Raw genomic sequence first — 16,976 nt, 5'->3', positions numbered from 1 at the left:
AGCATCACAGAGAAATTCCCTCACTTGCTTAAGGGGCACCAATTCACAGTGTGTACCCATAACAATCATTTGGTTCACGTACTCACCAAACCAAATTTGGATGCTTATGAGCAAAGGTGAGTGGCAAAGCTTTCAGCCTACGACTTTGACCTGAAATACATCCCAGGTCCTAAAAATGTTGTGGCTGATGCTCTTCTCCAACATAACCAAGAAGTTCAGCTCTTAAACACCACCTTCCCCACCCCAAGCTCAGTTGGTTGATTAAGGCAGTTTTCCAGCACCATGATCACTGGCAAAGAGGTGCAGAAACTCAAGCTGTTTGTCTCCTTCAACATGTGCAATCACTGCAGCCCAGCGATCCTGAGCCTCTGCCATCTTTCACTTTGAGCGAATTGAAGAACAGTCAAAGACAGGATGTCACAGTCTCAAAGCTGCTGCCATTTGTCATCCACAAAATGCGCCCATCAAGTCATGAAGTCAAGGTCCATCTCTGACTCATAGTCAGAGATGGACTACTGTGTGTAGAGAAACAATAGATCCAGTAACCAAGAAGAAGAGGCTCCAGTTTGTCCTGCCAACTGACCTCAGGAAAAAGGCCTTGGAAGATATGCATGATTTAGTTGGTCATCAGGGCCAGGCTAGGACTCTCCATCTTTCTAGGGGATGCTGCCCCTCATTGAAAATTTGGCCTAAAACTGCTACTGGTTGTTAGAATTTGTCATGCTGGTTATAAATGTGTTGGAATTTAAAAAAAAACACATTAGGAACCTGAAGGAACATCCATAGATTAAACAGAATCAGAGTTTCTGGAAAATGGGGCAGTTTTTTTCTGAACTGTCTCAATACACCTACATGAAAACTTTCAAAGTCGCCATGATGTTTTCAGGAAGCCCTGATGACGTGCTTGTCTGCTGCTCTTTTCCTCACAGATCAGAGATGACAGCTTCATCTTGAAAGCAGAAAACAGATTTTTCACGAAGACTCACCGAAGAAGAAAGAAGAAGAAAACGGAGGAAACTCCAACGTCTGTGTCTACTGGATATAAAACTGCTGTCTCTGAGTTTGAGAGCAGCCCTTCCCCCTCTGTGCGCATGTGTGTGTGTGTGTGTGTGCGCGCATCTGCGTGTGTGTGGGGTGTGTGTGTGACAGTTTCCTCTTCTCTGCATTTACAAGAAATCACGTGACTGCAGCTACAGCAGTCAATAAGCTGCTGGGTCCTAAAGAAAACCTTATTTCTGTATTTCAGCTGAGGGGGTGAACTAAACTTTCAACTAAATGTTATTATTAAAGCTTTACAATGAGATTCCTTAATAAACTACTTACAAAACATTACCAAGCACCAAGAATGTCTATGAGCCTGCTTATAAAAACATTAATTAGTATTTGTAAATGTCCTGAAAAAGAACTACAAGTTTAAATAAACTGCTCATCAAGATGTTTACTAGCATTTGTTCCTAAAGTCAAAATATGGACATAAAGATTTGAAACCCATATAAAACAACTTGAAAAATTCAAGCTTAAATATTCGTGTTAAGCTAAAGAATAATAATAAAGTGTCTAAAACTTTTTGCAAGTCTTATTTAAGCTTAATCATTTTCAGCTTGAAATTTTCTGTTTTAAGTTTCAAAAGTCAAAATTTCTGTTTCAACTTTTTTTTTTCCGGTTTCGAATCTGAAAGTTTCAGGTTTTAAACTTTTGGCCCCTTTCTGGTGCGTGACGGCAGGGCTTTGATGAAGGACCAAACAGAATGATGAGGCTGGAGGCTTCCGACTCTGTGCATTCCAACTTGGATAATTATTTACTACCAGAACTTTAAAACTCTAACTATTCAAGTTCACGTTGTGAACAAAGGGGCAACAATAAACCCATTTACAAGTAATTCAAGTTTAATTTTCAATAGTAACTGCTCAAATCTTTGAAGAAGCTGTCTAAAACGTCATACATTTGAAGGTATTACTTAAACGTCTGTGTCTGCTGGACAAACTCTGCTGACATGGTGCCAGATAGAGTCACAGTTTTCCAGCCCAAAAGTCATCTGAAAACCGCCAGACCCCGCAAAAAAACGCCCAACGGGGGGTAAGATGTAGAAAGGGGATATTACTCGACTGGCTTTTTCACAGCTACCTGTCCAGTCTAAAATCTCAATCCTATCTATATCTATCTATCTATCTATCTATCTATCTATCTATCTATCTATCTATCTATCTATCTATCTATCTATCTATCTATCTATCTATCTATCTATCTATCTATCTATCTATCTATCTATCTATCTATCTATCTATCTATCTATCCATCCATCCATCCATCCATCCATCCATCCATCCATCCATCCATCCATCCATAGCTTTTGTAGATTTTTTCCCCTACTGGACTGATTAAGTACCCAATGCGGTGATTTTTCAAAATAAAACATTTCTCAAAATCAAAGATAGTTCAGACTATTAATAAAAGGAGTACAGTATTGAATATTTCTTCAGCGAACCGGCTTTCTTCCATTCATTTTCTTAACCCGCTATAACCTATGTATAACCTCTTCCATCCTTGTGCTGCGCTTGCGCCAAAGCACCCCGACTACTACCGTGTCAACCTGCTGCTATGATGACCGTATTTAGCGCTTTCTGTGTTGGACACACTGGAGGAGCGCGGGGGAAACAGCTGCAGAGGATTTGAACAGGTGAACAGGTAGAGAAGAAAAGCAGGTGGAGAGTTGGGGGAGGGGCTTTGGCTTCAAACTGTCAGAGAGATGGAGACACAGGCGTCAGATTCAGACGCAGCTTTCACTGCGGGAGTTGAAGCAGAGACTTTGTCTGGGATGATTTTATGAACTCAAACATGGAAACATGATTACCAAGTAGAATTCTTCAAAATAATAAACCTGATCTCTCCATATTCTCCGTGTCCACCATGCACTGATAAACACAGACATGCAGCGATCAGACCATAACGTTAGCTCGTAGCTCCTCCCACACGCGACCGCGGTGTCAGCTTTAAAAAACGCAACATCTAAGAGGAGGGCGGGGCGGCAAACCCCCAACAACAGGTTAGATGACAGAACCCATTAAGCGTCTCTACCTGGTGCGTTCACGGAGCTTCAGAACATAAGACTTCAACAGCCACCCAGCCTAACGTAGTCCGCTATTATATATTCGTGAGGGGGAAAACCCGCCGAACAGACCCTAAAACCGCCCAAATTATGCGTACCCGCCCAAAGCCATTTTTACCCGCAAATTTAGAACCAAAACCGCCCAATTGGGCGGAAAACCGCCCAATCTGGCAACACTGGCTGCTGACTGAGTTTGAGTGCAGCCCTCCCCCCTCTGTGTGCGTGCGTGTGTGACCGTTTCCTCCTCTCTGCATTTACAAGAAATCACGTGACTGCAGCAGTCAACAAACTGCTGGGTCCTAAAGAAAACCTCATTGTATTTCAGCTCTGAGGGCTGAACTATGGAAGCGATTGTGTAGCATAATTAAAAATAAAAGTCAAAACCAGAAATGCTTTTTTATTTTCAAAATGAAGCTGCATTTTTTGACTCAAAATTAAAATGAAAAACAAGCCACCAAAATGCTTTTTCATGTTCTTCTTCAACACTACTTATTCTGTCACTTAATTAAAATGATAATGAAAATGGTATTTGACATTTCATTTTCAAGACGTTCTCTGGTAAATGTTTAGCAAAATTCATTTAGAAATGTCTAATTTGACGCTTAAAATTGATTCACAGAAATGCTTTTCAATTTTCAAAATGTAACTGCATCAAATGGTGAGCCGGTTTATTTCATGGTTTGCAGCGCCTTCCGTCCGTGAAACCAGGGTTCGAATCCGGGCTGCTCCCTGTTCACTTCTCTACCTCTGTGCCAGTCCCAAGCCCGGTTGCTTTGAAAAGGTTGTGTCAGGAAGGTCATCCGGGGTAAAACATTGCCAAGTTTACCATGCGACTTGTTCGCTGTGGCGACCCCTGATGGGAAAAGCCAAAAGTGACAGAACTGCATCAAATGACTCTAAAATAACATGAAAAAGCAATATTTCAAAATGCTTTTCATTTTCTTCTTTAACATCGCTCATTCTGTGACATAATTTAAGTGAAATTGCAAAGAGGGGATTGTATTTGCGTTTTCACATCCACCCCGCAAAATCTGTAGCAAAATTCAATACCAGTCAGCATTTCCAGTGGGAGGCGGGGCAATGACGTCAGTGCTCACTGTTTTCTGCGCATTTTGCCCTCCCGGCTGTGTTGCTAGATTGGGCGGTTTTGGTTCTAAATTTGCGGGTAAAAATGGCTTAGGGTAGTAGGCAAAATGTAGGTGATTTTAGGGTCGGTCTGGCAGTTCTTATTTTCTTATGAAAATATATTACCGGACTGTGTGGCTGTTGGAGTTCTGCGAAGCTTCTATGTACTGGAGCTCCGTGAACGCACCAGGCCGAGTGTGGGAGGAGCTACCAGCTAATGTTTTTAGCCGGATCGCTACATGGAGTGTGTCTGTGTCACTCAGTATCTCACTTATAATGCATGGTAGACACGGAGAATGTGGAGAGATCATGTTTATTTGTTTTAAAGAGTTCTACATCATAATCATGTTTCCGTGTTCGAGTTCCTCCCAGAGATCCTCCCAGAGTCTCTGCTTCAGCTTCCAGGCATGACGGCCGCTGCGCTGCAGGCTGCGGTTTTCCATCTCTCTCTCTGACTGAGTCTTAAATTTTGCTGTCCTGCGTTAACCCGAGATGGAAAAAATTAAAACCAGATTTATAATTATTGTGTCAATGAAAATAAAAAGAGAAAATAATAAGGGTTAAGAATCTATGAAGTCCTATACTGTTCGTAATTAAATAAATAAATGTTTAATTCAACAAATAAATATGACCTAATGCAAATACACAATCAACCAATAAATCTCTTATAAATATATAAAAAGATCATGAAATGGTGAAAAAGCTGCACACAGATTTTAAATTAGCCATTGTATTATTCAATATATTTCATTTTGCTTTAAAAACCTCCTCATTATTTTAAAACAGCATTTTTATTTTATTGTTTTTCTTTTGTTTGATTTGAATATGTTTCTTTATTTCTTAATTTGTTTCTTGTTCTATGTAACTTTAATGATTTTGTGCCGAGGTTTGGACTGGTGATGCATGCATATCCTTAGTGGTGGCTGCTGAGGGGCACGGAGCCGTTGATGGGTTTTGCCCTCCCTGACTGCTCATTGAAAGTTTAGCCCTGGAGGTTTTCGCATCAACACTCATGTATCACCTACCACCTCTGATATGCTCATTTATTCACGTTGATTTTATGTTTTCTTGTGTATTTACCTGTACCTCTACACTTTTGTTTTCGATGCAGAGCCGATATGCTGCCTATACTGAAAATCTTCGTGAAATGTTATATGGTTGATGATGACAGGAGTTCTGCTGACTTTCCATATATAATTTTGATATGACAAACAGGGGGTATGTGAAGAATAGTTAGAAACTGCCTTTAACTTTTATTACACTAATGGTTTAAACTTAATTCACTGAGCATGTATTGTCATCTCAAAATTATATTACATTTGAAGAAAGCACAGCCAAACTATTGTTTTCACAGTTTATTCTCATCCTCTCTTTTTTCTGTGCATGTTTTCTGCTGAGCAGGCCTCAGAGTTATCTTCACTTTAGCCTTGAAGCGCCTTTCCAGCAGTAACCTGTGGGCGTGTTTTTCACACGAGGCCCATTGGACGATCTTCTGAATATGCAAATGCAGGGTTTTTATACCAAAGCCCATCCCTGAGCTCGTTGGTTCGGACTTTGAATGCACCATGTTCATCTGTCTGTCCCCTTCGTGTTTTTGCGAAGTAAAACCTCCACAAAAGCTAAGTAACTGTCTCTGAGTCGTTATTCATTATTTCTGTGTGCAAGAAACTGACGGGGTAACGAACCTAAAATTTAATACATTCCTTTCTAGAAAATCCAGTTTCTTCACAGTCTGTTAGAATCCTAATGTTTGAAATCCACAAGATCCTAAAAATGAAGGAAAAATGACTGAAGAACAAACAGGATTAAAGATGCAGAGTTTTTAGTTTGGTGATAGATTGTACTTGATTTTTATAAGAATGTTGTCTGAATAATATTATAATTATCTAGTGTCCCCCACCCCCCTTCAACCTCAGCAAAAGCTGAGAAAGGAGCAGATTGAAGTCAGTGTGAACAAATCAAAACAAGCAGAGATTTGATGAGCAAAGCTGATGGTAAACTGAAAGAATGTGGATCTTCCAGATGATCTGTGGGATTTTTTTCTCTGCTTCAATCCGGAAGAACGTTCTGCAGCAGAACCATATTCCTGAAAAACGTCTTTGTTCCTCAGAAACAGGGCATGTTTGAACGGCTGCAGATTCTGCAGAACATCAAGGTTTTCTGCAGCTGGATTGAAGGAGTGCTGCCCCCTGGTGGACAGAAACTCAGCAGTGCAGCTTCAGGATGGAGTCGGTTCCAACAGATCAGATCAACGTTCTGCTCTCTGCTAAAGAGGCAGAACGTCTCCTTCTAAGAAGAATCCAGAATTCCTGATCACAAACATCAACTGAAGCCCAAATCAGAGCTGATCAGACTGCATGGAGCCCAAGCTCCAGAAAAGAGGAGAGAAGAAGAAGTCGTCCACATGAAGCTTCACCTTAGAGGAAAAGAGGAGCTGCTGAACTAAAGTACCGAGGAAGACTTTCAACCTCTGATTGATTCTGTAGAACATTTGGAACTAGAATGTAAAAACTGCTGCAGTTCCTGCTGCTGTTTGGTTGAGTTCTTCAGCATTGAGACCTTCCTCTTCCTCTTCCTAGTTTCTAGAGTTGAAAACTGCTCTGTCTTACCTTTGACCTCCACAAACATCAACTCATAAGTGAAATTGCACAAAAACGTCACCAACTCTGACTTTTATTGTTGCTGTTAAAAGTTGAACACATAAAGACAAAAGCAGAAGATCAGAAGCAGCCTTGGGTTAAGCTCCGCCCACTCACTAACAAACCACCAATCTGGCAGGTTTGTTCTCTGGAAAAAAGACTTTACTAAATAAAAACTAGAATTTCAGATTCAATCCAAAGATGATTTGATGAAATGTTCTGTGGTTTTGGTGTCAGAGGACATTTTTCTGTGATCACACTGTTGCTGCCTGACAGCTTTCATTCTGGAGAAGCTCTGTGAGAGTTTGGACACAATCCCACTCAGACCAGACATTCTGTGGATCTGATGATGGAAGAACAGTTCGTTTCCTGGAAAACCTCCACATTTCAGTGAAACCATGTTGGACTTTCTCCATGAGGTCACATGGTCTGGAAGAAGCCCCAGTTCCAGCTCATAGAAGTCTGGTTCTGATCCATCAGATCTCACTAGCAACAGAACCAAACCTTCACGTGTTGCAGCAACAGTTTCCATGTTTGGGAGGATCTTCTGAAGAACAGCTCAGTTCCAGATCACATCATGATGTTTGATGTTTTCTTCATTCCAGGAAATCATCTGTCTCCTTTGATCTGTGCTGAGTCAGCACTTTGAGTTCTGTTTAACTTTAGATCCATCATTTAGAATCAAGTATTTATAGATATATATGATCTAGAACTTCTTTCTATGATTCTGATGGACTTCATAAAGATGACTCCTCCCACTTTGGTTTCTGTCAAATGTAAGAAAACTAAAAGAACAAAATCAATCAAGTTTGGATCAATTCTGTCTTTCAGATCTTTGGAAAAACTGAAGGCATCCCAGATTTCTTCTTGGGTTTTGGTTTCTGCAGGTTTTCAATCTCCTCTTTGATCTGATTGAATGTGTCCATCAAGGTCTTTGAAAGCATCATTTCCTCCTCCTCCTCCTCCTCCTTCTTCTTGAGGGTCTCTGTGAGTGAGGAGATCTCCCCCAAAGGGAGGACTGTTCTTGCTGCCGTTCACTGCTGCCGTTCTCCTTCCAGGTTCTTGTGGTTCTCCATCAGAGCTGGTCTCCATGGGACTGTTGCCTCCCTCTGTGGTGTCAGTCAGCCAGGAGGTGGGAGGAAGGGAGGGAGGGAGGAGTCTTTGTCCTTCTGGACATGTTCTTGGATTGGGAGCAGATCACCTTTGATCTCTTTCATGTGGGACTTTGTCTTGAAGCGGATCAAACTGAAGGTGTGACTCCCAAAGCAAACGTTCTGGGATGTTTGCTTCAGCTCTGTGCTTCTGTTCTCTGGTTGCTTCTTTGCTTTGGTTGCAGAGACTTGGAGCTCTCTCTCCATGCAGATCAGCAGCTTCTATGGAGGCAGAGGCAGCTGTGTGGGAAGTCTCTGCAGGTCCAGAATCTTCTGATGGATCAGCAGCTGCTGCAGGTTCCTCTGGATGGAAACACATTTCTGCCGTTCAGAACATCTGGGGGGTATTCCAGAAAGCAGGTTATGCTAGCTCCCATGGTAAGTTTGAGGCTAAGGAAGTTGATAGCCTCAGCTTTCGGTTCCAGAAATGGAGGTATGTTTCAGGGTAGGTCAAGTTACCATGGCAACTCATGCTCTGAACATAACCTGGTCCGGAGCAGGTTTAGTTGAAGCTTAGTTTGTTTACATAGAGGTGAAGCAGCATGGCGTGTCCATTTGAAGATGATTTAGTGGATGAAAAAGCTCAGATAATACTTTTTCCACCATGAGAGGGTGATAAGACCACATATGTGTTGGGAGAGGGGAGTGGATAACTGAATTCAAGTGCAGACACAAACTGATAGAAGTTAGGTTATTTAATTTGACTTGGCAGGCAGACTGGAAGGCAGGCAGGCAGACTGGAAGGCAGGTAGGCAGGCAGACTGGAAGGCAGGCAGGCAGGCAGACTGGAAGGCAGGCAGGCAGACACAGGGTGAACAATAATCTGGCGCTGGCTGGAGATCCTCCTCAGGAATAAATAGAGTCTGTGATGGCCTGCAGGTGGGGAGGTGCTGATTGTAGAGATGAGCAGCAGGTGTTGGGCTCCAAGGAGGAGGCATGCTCAACAGAACCACAACAGTACCCCCCCCCCTCAACGGGAGCCACCAGGCGACGGAAAACGGTCTGGACGACGCCTGCGAACATCCCGGATCAGGGAGTCATCCAGGATAAAGGACCGAGGAACCCAGGCACGCTCTTCCGGGCCATACCCCACCCAGTCAACGAGGTACTGGAACCCTCGACCACGTCGACGAACATCCAGAAGACGTCGGACAGAGTAGGCGGGCCGGCCACCAACCAACCGGGCGGGAGGAGGGGGCTTGGAAGGAGGGACCAAGGCACTGGAACAGACCGGCTTGAGGTGTGAGACATGGAAAACGGGATGAACCTTCATGGAGGCAGGGAGCCGGAGCTTGACCGCAGAGGGGTTGATGACAGCCAAAACCTCAAAGGGGCCCAAGTAACGGGGAGATAGCTTCCTTGAGTCAGTACGGAGTTGGATATTCTTGGAAGACAGCCACACCTTCTGACCAGGGCTATAGCAGGGAGCAGAAGACCTCCGGGCATCAGCCACGCGGCAGCTACGTTCCCGAGCACGCAGGAGTGCCCGATGAGCCAATCTCCACACTCGACGGCACCTGCGGATGTGCAGCTGTACAGATGGCACAGAAACCTCCTCCTCCTGGGCTGGAAACAGGGGTGGCTGAAACCCCAGAGAGCATTCAAATGGTGACAGACCTGTAGCAGAGCAGGTGAAGGAATTATGGGCATACTCAACCCAGTCCAAGTAATCACTCCAGGAGGAGGGGTTTGCCTCAGTCACACACCGCAGGGCTGTCTCCAGATCCTGGTTGGCGCGTTCGGCCTGTCCGTTGGTCTGAGGGTGAAAACCTGAGGACAAACTGATGGTAGCACCGATGGACCGACAAAAGGCCTTCCAAACTTGGGACGTGAATTGAGGGCCTCTATCCGACACAATGTCAGCAGGAAGCCCGTGAAGACGGAAAACGTGATGGACAAGGAGGTTGGCAGTGTCAGTAGCAGAGGGTAGTTTGGGAAGGGCCACATAATGGACAGCTTTGGAGAAACGATCCACAATGGTAAGTATGGTGGTGTTACCTCGAGACAAGGGCAAACCGGTGACAAAATCCAAAGCTATATGAGACCAAGGGCGGCCAGGAACGGGTAGAGGACGGAGGAGACCAGCAGGGGGTTGATGCGAGGCCTTATTACGAGCACACGTTGGGCAGGCAGCAACATACTGCCGTACGTCCTTCTCCAAGGTCGGCCACCAGAATCTGCGTCTCAGCAGCGAGCAGGTGCGGGCCCCACCAGGATGACAGGTACGGCGAGAGGTGTGACCCCACTGGATGACCTGTGAGCGAACAGAGTCTGGCACAAAAAGGCGATTAGCAGGGCCTGTACCTGGATCTGGTTGTTGTTGCTGGGCCTCTAAAACTTTGTCCTCGATCTCCCAAGAGACAGCAGCAAGTGTACATGATGAAGGAAGGATGGGTTGCGGCAGTGTTGGTGCATCTAAAGTAAACTGGCGAGACAAGGCATCAGGTTTCTGGTTCTTGGAACCTGGCCTGTAGGACAAAAGAAAATTAAAACGAGTGAAAAACAAAGCCCACCGCGCCTGACGGGGATTGAGTTGTTTTGCTGATTGTAGGTAGGAGAGGTTTTTATGGTCAGTCCAAATGATAAAAGGATTCTTGGTTCCTTCCAACCAGTGTCTCCAATGTTCCAAAGCTAGCTTAACAGCCAACAACTCTCGATCTCCCACATGGTAATTTCTCTCAGCTGGGGTCAGGCGTCGGGAGAAAAACGCGCAAGGGTGCAATTTTTGTGTGTCCATGGATCGTTGTGACAGAACGGCTCCTACCCCAGTGTCAGATGCGTCTACCTCCACGATAAATTGCAGGGTTGGATCAGGATGACGAAGAACAGGAGCTGATGTGAACCTCTCTTTCAGCGTGGAGAAGGCCTTGGCTGCCTCCTCTGACCAGTGGAAAGAGACAGATGGAGAAGTTAATCTTGTCAGGGGAGCAGCTATCTGACTGTAATTTCGGATGAACCTGCGGTAGAAATTGGCGAACCCCAGGAAACGTTGTAGTTGTTTTACAGTGGTGGGGGTAGGCCAGTCTGCTACAGCTCGTATCTTTTCAGGGTCAGCTTTGACCTGCTTGTTCTCGAAAATGTAGCCGAGGAAGGATATGGAGGTGGTGTGGAACTGACACTTCTCAGCTTTCACGAAAAACCGGTTTTCCAATAGTCTCTGTAGCACTTGTTGCACATGTTGGATGTGCTCTGTGACTGAGGGGGAGAAAATAAGGATGTCATCTAGATAGACAAACACAAACCGGTTCAAGAAATCTCTTAGAACGTCATTTACAAGTGCTTGGAAAACTGCAGGGGCATTACAAAGACCAAAAGGCATAACCAGGTATTCAAATTGGCCTAGTGGAGTGTTGAAAGCCGTCTTCCATTCATCTCCCTCCTTCATCCTTACCAGATGGTAGGCATTTCGAAGGTCTAGTTTGGAGAAGATTGTGGCATCCTGGAGAGAGTTAAAAGCTGAATCAATGAGTGGCAGGGGATATTTGTTCTTCACAGTGATGTTGTTCAACCCCCGGAAATCGATGCAGGGACGGAGAGTACCCTCTTTCTTCGTGACAAAGAAAAACCCAGCTGCTACTGGAGAAGAAGAGGGTCTGATGATTCCTGCAGCTAGAGAAGTTGTAATGTAGTTTTCCATGGTTTCCATTTGTGGCCTAGACAGGTTATACAGACGGCTGGTTGGTAGAGGGGCCCCTGGGAGCAGGTCGATAGCACAATCATAAGGACGGTGTGGTGGAAGGACAAGGGCACGATCCTTGCAGAAAACTTCCTTAAGGTCATGATAGACTTCTGGAATGGTGGACAGGTCAGGTGGGTCAGGTGGGGATGTAGTGGAAGGACCTGAAGGCACAGCAGAGAGAAGACAGGATGTGTGACATGTGTCACTCCAGTTCAGGATGGTCCCCGTCCTCCAATCCACATGAGGATTGTGTGAGACCAACCAAGGATGTCCAAGGACCACTGGGTTTTCAGGAGAGGCAACTATGAGAAATTGGAGCTGTTCGTGGTGATTACCAGAGGTAATAAGCTTAATTGGGGCTGAGCGTTGAGTGATCCGGTAAAGCTCCCGGCCATCTAAAGCTCGTGCAACAGTGGGTGAAGGGAGGTTCTCTAGAGGAAGACTGATCTGGGACGCCAAGGTCTGGTCAAGGAAGTTAGCCTCTGCTCCTGAGTCCACCAATGCCAGAACTGGATGGGACGACTGATTAATGCACAGCGTAGCCGAGAGCAGGGTCTTTGTGTGGGTGATGTTAGTTGAGGTAGTCGTGGTCGTCAATACCCCCACCGCTACTGACGACCACTGTCTTTTGGCCGGATCGGACAGGAAATGACAACATGTCCAGGAGTTCCACAGTACAGACAGGCCCCACTAGATATTCGTCGCTGGCGTTCCTCAGTGGAGAGGCGGGCTCGACCCAGTTGCATAGGTTCCTCAGGTGGAGGGCTTGCAGCATGGAGCGGGTGAGAAGGTGAACATGAGGAGATTAATGAACGTGGACTAGGTCCCTGTTCCCTTGCTCGATCCCGCCGCCTGTTGTCCAGCCTGATTGTCAGGGAGATGAGGTCACCTAAGGTTGAGGGTGGATCTCTTGAGGCCAACTCATCTTTCAGCTGCCCGTTGAGACCATTTGTGAACAAAGCCTGCAGTGCCTCGTCATTAAAGCCCACATCTGCAGCCACAGTCTGGAAATCCACAGAATACTCTGCAGCGCTCCGGGCTCCTTGTCTCATGGAGATCAACTGCCTTGTGGAATCCCCTCCTCTCACTGGGTGGTCAAAAACACGTTTTAAGTTCTCTACAAAGTCAGAGTAGGACAGCTGCCCAAAGCCATGCCGGTCGAAAGAGGCTTCTGCCCACTGCAATGCCTTGCCATCCAGGAGACCAACAACATATGACACCTTTGCTTGGTCACTGGCGTAAGAGAGAGGCTTCTGTTCAAAAATTAAAGAACACTGTAACAGAAAACCCCTGCACTTACCCAGGTCTCCGGAATATGGTTTGGGATCCGGGATGTGGGTCTCTCTCACAGCTGCGGGCGGGTTTCCTGGAAAAACAGATTGAAGCGGAGCTGGTGTAGGTTGTGCTGCAGGGGCGGTGTGAGTGGACAAAGACTGAGTGAGTCGATCCAACTGAGCCAGAACTGCATTGAACTTGTGATCCAGGTTAAGGATCATCTGTTCGTGGCGTAGAAAGTTCACATCAGAGTGAGGAAGGGGATGCTGAGCAGGGTCCTGGGAAGCAGACATGTCCGCTGGATCCATATTAAATGGCCAGATTATTCTGTTGGGAGAGGGGAGTGGATAACTGAATCCAAGTGCAGACACAAACTGATAGAAGTTAGGTTATTTAATTTGACTTGGCAGGCAGACTGGAAGGCAGGCAGGCAGACTGGAAGGCAGGCAGGCAGACTGGAAGGCAGGTAGGCAGGCAGACTGGAAGGCAGGCAGGCAGACTGGAAGGCAGGTAGGCAGGCAGACTGGAAGGCAGGTAGGCAGGCAGACTGGAAGGCAGGCAGGCAGGCAGACTGGAAGGCAGGCAGGCAGGCAGACTGGCAGGCAGGCAGACACAGGGTGAACAATAATCTGGCGCTGGCTGGAGATCCTCCTCAGGAATAAATAGAGTCTGTGATGGCCTGCAGGTGGGGAGGTGCTGATTGTAGAGATGAGCAGCAGGTGTTGGGCTCCAAGGAGGAGGCATGCTCAACAGAACCACAACAATATGGATGTTGGAAAGATAAACTTTTTTACTTTGATCTAACTTAATTATTTGCTTCAGTTAAGATAAATCTTTTTTTGTAAAGTCAGTTTAAAAATAACACGTGGTTTTCAGACAGTTATTTTACTTTCATTCAAATGTAATTAAGTAGGTGTAACTTTGGTGCTGCTGTTAGATCGGCACCACAAGGGATTGTGGGATATCATTCCCTTTTCCTGTCTGGACGAATTTGGGTTTAAGTGTGGGTTTTTGTCCAAATGTGTTTAGTTGTTTAGCTGTTTTACTGTGTTTTACCGTGTTTTGCCGAGGTATTTTGTCCTACTATGCTTACGTCTCCGCACCATGAGTGAAAGCTAGGGAGAGGATGATGAGTTAATTAATTAAGATGGAAAAATGATTAATTGGAGTAATATGAAATTTAGTTAGATGAATATGTAAATTTGAGTTGTATAAACAATAATTGAGTTTTATAGACGTAAGAAATTAGGTTGAATAAATTTAACTCAATTATTTGTTACCAAAAGAAGTAATTCATTTAAGTTGGCAAAATTGGATAAGTTATATTGCGTCACAAGGAAAATGGAAATAAGATCAGAAACTTGTGCGTTTACTTTGTCTGTTCTTCTACTACAAGCAGAAACTTTTGATGATGCAGCCGTGTTACTTTTTTGATGGACTTATAATCTTTATAAGCCGTCATTAAAATTTCAGACTCCGTCTCACTTCCGTCTCAAGTGTCGCACTTTCTTTTTTTTTTCACCACGCGTTTCCATGGTGACTCCAGAAATCAGCTATCCATTGAGAATGTCTTTATGTACCTGCCGTGCACGTGCGTTAACCCAGGGTTACCAAGTCGAGCGTAATTACGCCAACTCATATCCGGTCTTTTGGAACCGACATACCCCGAGTAAGCAAGTTCAGGCGGATTTCAAGGTTAAACTCAGGGTAGTTTAAACATGCTTCCTGGAATACCCCCCTGTTTGTCTTTGTTTGGATTGAAAACGGAGGAAAAAAACTTCTTTGGAGAGAAATCGGCTTTGTTTCTTGTTGCTATGAGGTTGTTGAACAAATGTGGTCACTTTCACAGCTACACTTCAGATTACTTCCAACAGACATAAGTTATTCCTTTACAATTTATCAAAAACAAGTTTTTTAAACATTTTATTGATTTTCAAAGTCATAAAAACATATTTGATGTTTTTTCTGTAATTATAGGTCGGATTTCTTCAGACATAATGACACAATAACAAAAACCAAACAAAATCATTCAGGTCTGTAGTTTGAACTTGTATTAGACATGAGTAGAACTGCATCTTCTTGTCAGAAAAGTGTTGAAAAACCAAAATTCTGTCTGTAAAATACCTGCAGCTTTTTTGTATGAAGACATGAATAAAGTCTGGATTTGATCCTTAATGAATCTTCATATTTCTTTGTCCTTCAGTCTTTCTTTCAGTCTCAAACACACTGGTTCATTTGATCCTAATGAGAACATGTGTGAGGCTCCAACATGGCTGCCTTCACTGCAGGTTCCTCTTCACAGCATGTGTTTGTGGATGAATACACAAACAACAACACATGTTTATAATGAAATGGTTCAGTCCAACATTTGAGACCTGCAGACCATGAAAACGGTCAGAAACAGCAGGAATAGCGGTTGTTTTCATGTCTGATGAGGGTTTTTACATCAACTGAATAGAATTTCTGTCATCCATGTTAAACCAGAAAACTAAGACAAAAAGTCTTTCGGTCTCCATTTAGTCTCAAAGTTTAAGCTTTTTTATCTTAAACAGAGCTTTTATGCTCACATCTTTAATCAGTTCCTGCTGCAGCTCTGACACTCTTCTCCACTTCCTCTGATTCCTCCATCACTCTGCTCTCCACCTCCCAGGAACACCGTCCAGTCACAACATCTCTGCAGACCAGCTGCTGCTCCTCTCTGTTCCTCCAGAAGGAACATCAGACTTACTGGCCCTCTGCTTTCCACCTACAAAGAAAAAGCAGATAGACAGAGATGAAGGAGTGTCTCCTGATCCTGGTCTGTCAGTCAGTGATGCAGCACAGCAGCAGAAAGAGCAGCAGGAGCTTCAGTTCTGTTCAGAGCAGCAGCTTCCTGTCATCTTCACCTGTTGGAGCTTCTGCTGCTCTGATTGGCTGACTGTTGTCCTGAAGCCTGTCATCATTCTCCTCAGAGCTTCACTGAGAAGCTGCAGCTTCACAGGAAACTCTGCATCTTTGCTCTCAGACTAACTTTAGGACCAAACATCTGGAAGCAGCTGGACTGACTCCAACCCTCTACTGACCTCAGAGTCTGGAGTTTGGAGTTTGGACTCTCCACCAGATCCTGGAGCTGCTGAACATCTGAAGACTGAAGGTTGTTGAAGCTCACGTCCAGGTATGTCAGGTGGGACGGGTTGGACTTCAGGGCTGAGACCAGAGCAGCACAGCTGGTCTTTGAAAAACTGCAGAAGATCAACCTGAATCCAGCACAAAGAGTTGAGTTTAAAGACAAAGTTCATGTTTTTCATCCTTCACTTCTTCTAAAGAGTTCAGAGCTGAAGAAGATCAGAAAGTTTAGAAAAAGTCCAAAGATGTGAAGCAACAGCAGCAGATCAGAAGAGTCCAGCAGAAGCAGAGAAGAAGAACATTCAGGAACATTCAGGACAACATGCAGCTGCTTCAGGAAAGAAGTCCAGATGTGTGAAAGTCAAACATCAGCCTGTGGCTGCATCCAAACCAACTGATGTTTCTGCAGCAACAGCAGAAAAAGTCCACTTCCTCTTTCTGCTCAGCTCTTCTCCAAACAGCACTGAATCATGGGAGAATTTCAGCAGCATGATGCTGGAAAGTCCAGTTGATGATGTTTGTGGATGAAAAGGTGAGGATGTTTGTGTAGGATGTGTCTGTCAGAGCAGCATCCAGCTGCAGCAAGACTCTGTCACTGTCTGCTCACAAACATCAGCCGCTGGACTCTCAGCTGCATCTGCTGAAACACAGCAGGACTCAGAGTGCATGTGAGCGTGCACGGCTGCTTCTTCTGCACGCGCTTTAAAGGAGTCAGTTGGAGCAAAGACACAAAGAAGAGCTGATGGCTGCAAGCAGAACTTTGTGGAGGACAAATGTCAGCAGACAGCTTTGAAACAAGCAGCTGCAGGAAGAAAAGAAGAAGTTCTTCTGCAGATCTTTGAAGAGAACAAGCAGCTGCAGGAAGATGCTGCTGCAGATCAGAATCTGGACATTTC

At 44.8% G+C, this 16,976-nt stretch overlaps 1 protein-coding gene across 10 annotated transcripts in view; it reads right to left on the bottom strand.

Moving 5' to 3' along the window:
• The window catches only part of LOC105355350 (NACHT, LRR and PYD domains-containing protein 12-like), a 249,628-nt gene that overhangs the window by 218,221 nt on the left and 14,431 nt on the right, over positions 1-16,976 (bottom strand). For 2 of the 10 annotated variants that reach the window (XM_023962183.2, XM_011482176.4), the window contains exons 9-10: positions 16,038-16,211; positions 14,881-15,721 (exon numbers count right to left, since the gene is read on the bottom strand). The exons of 4 other annotated variants lie outside the window; for them this stretch is intronic. In XM_023962183.2, the coding sequence (XP_023817951.2) occupies positions 15,700-15,721; positions 16,038-16,211 (196 nt within the window). In that variant the 3' untranslated portion in view covers positions 14,881-15,699. Of the gene's footprint in view, positions 1-852; positions 1,481-3,075; positions 3,301-14,880; positions 15,722-16,037; positions 16,212-16,976 lie in introns of those variants that run through there. 4 more of the 10 variants (XR_013650411.1, XR_013650410.1, XR_013650406.1 and 1 more) reach the window with 4 other exon arrangements.

The sequence above is a fragment of the Oryzias latipes genome, chromosome 2 (genome assembly GCF_053564925.1).
Source record: "Oryzias latipes strain Hd-rR chromosome 2, Olatipes_Hd-rR_3.1".
Lineage (NCBI taxonomy): Eukaryota > Metazoa > Chordata > Actinopteri > Beloniformes > Adrianichthyidae > Oryzias > Oryzias latipes.
Note: the sequence above shows the minus strand (reverse complement) of the source record. Positions and strands in the feature narration are given on the sequence as shown.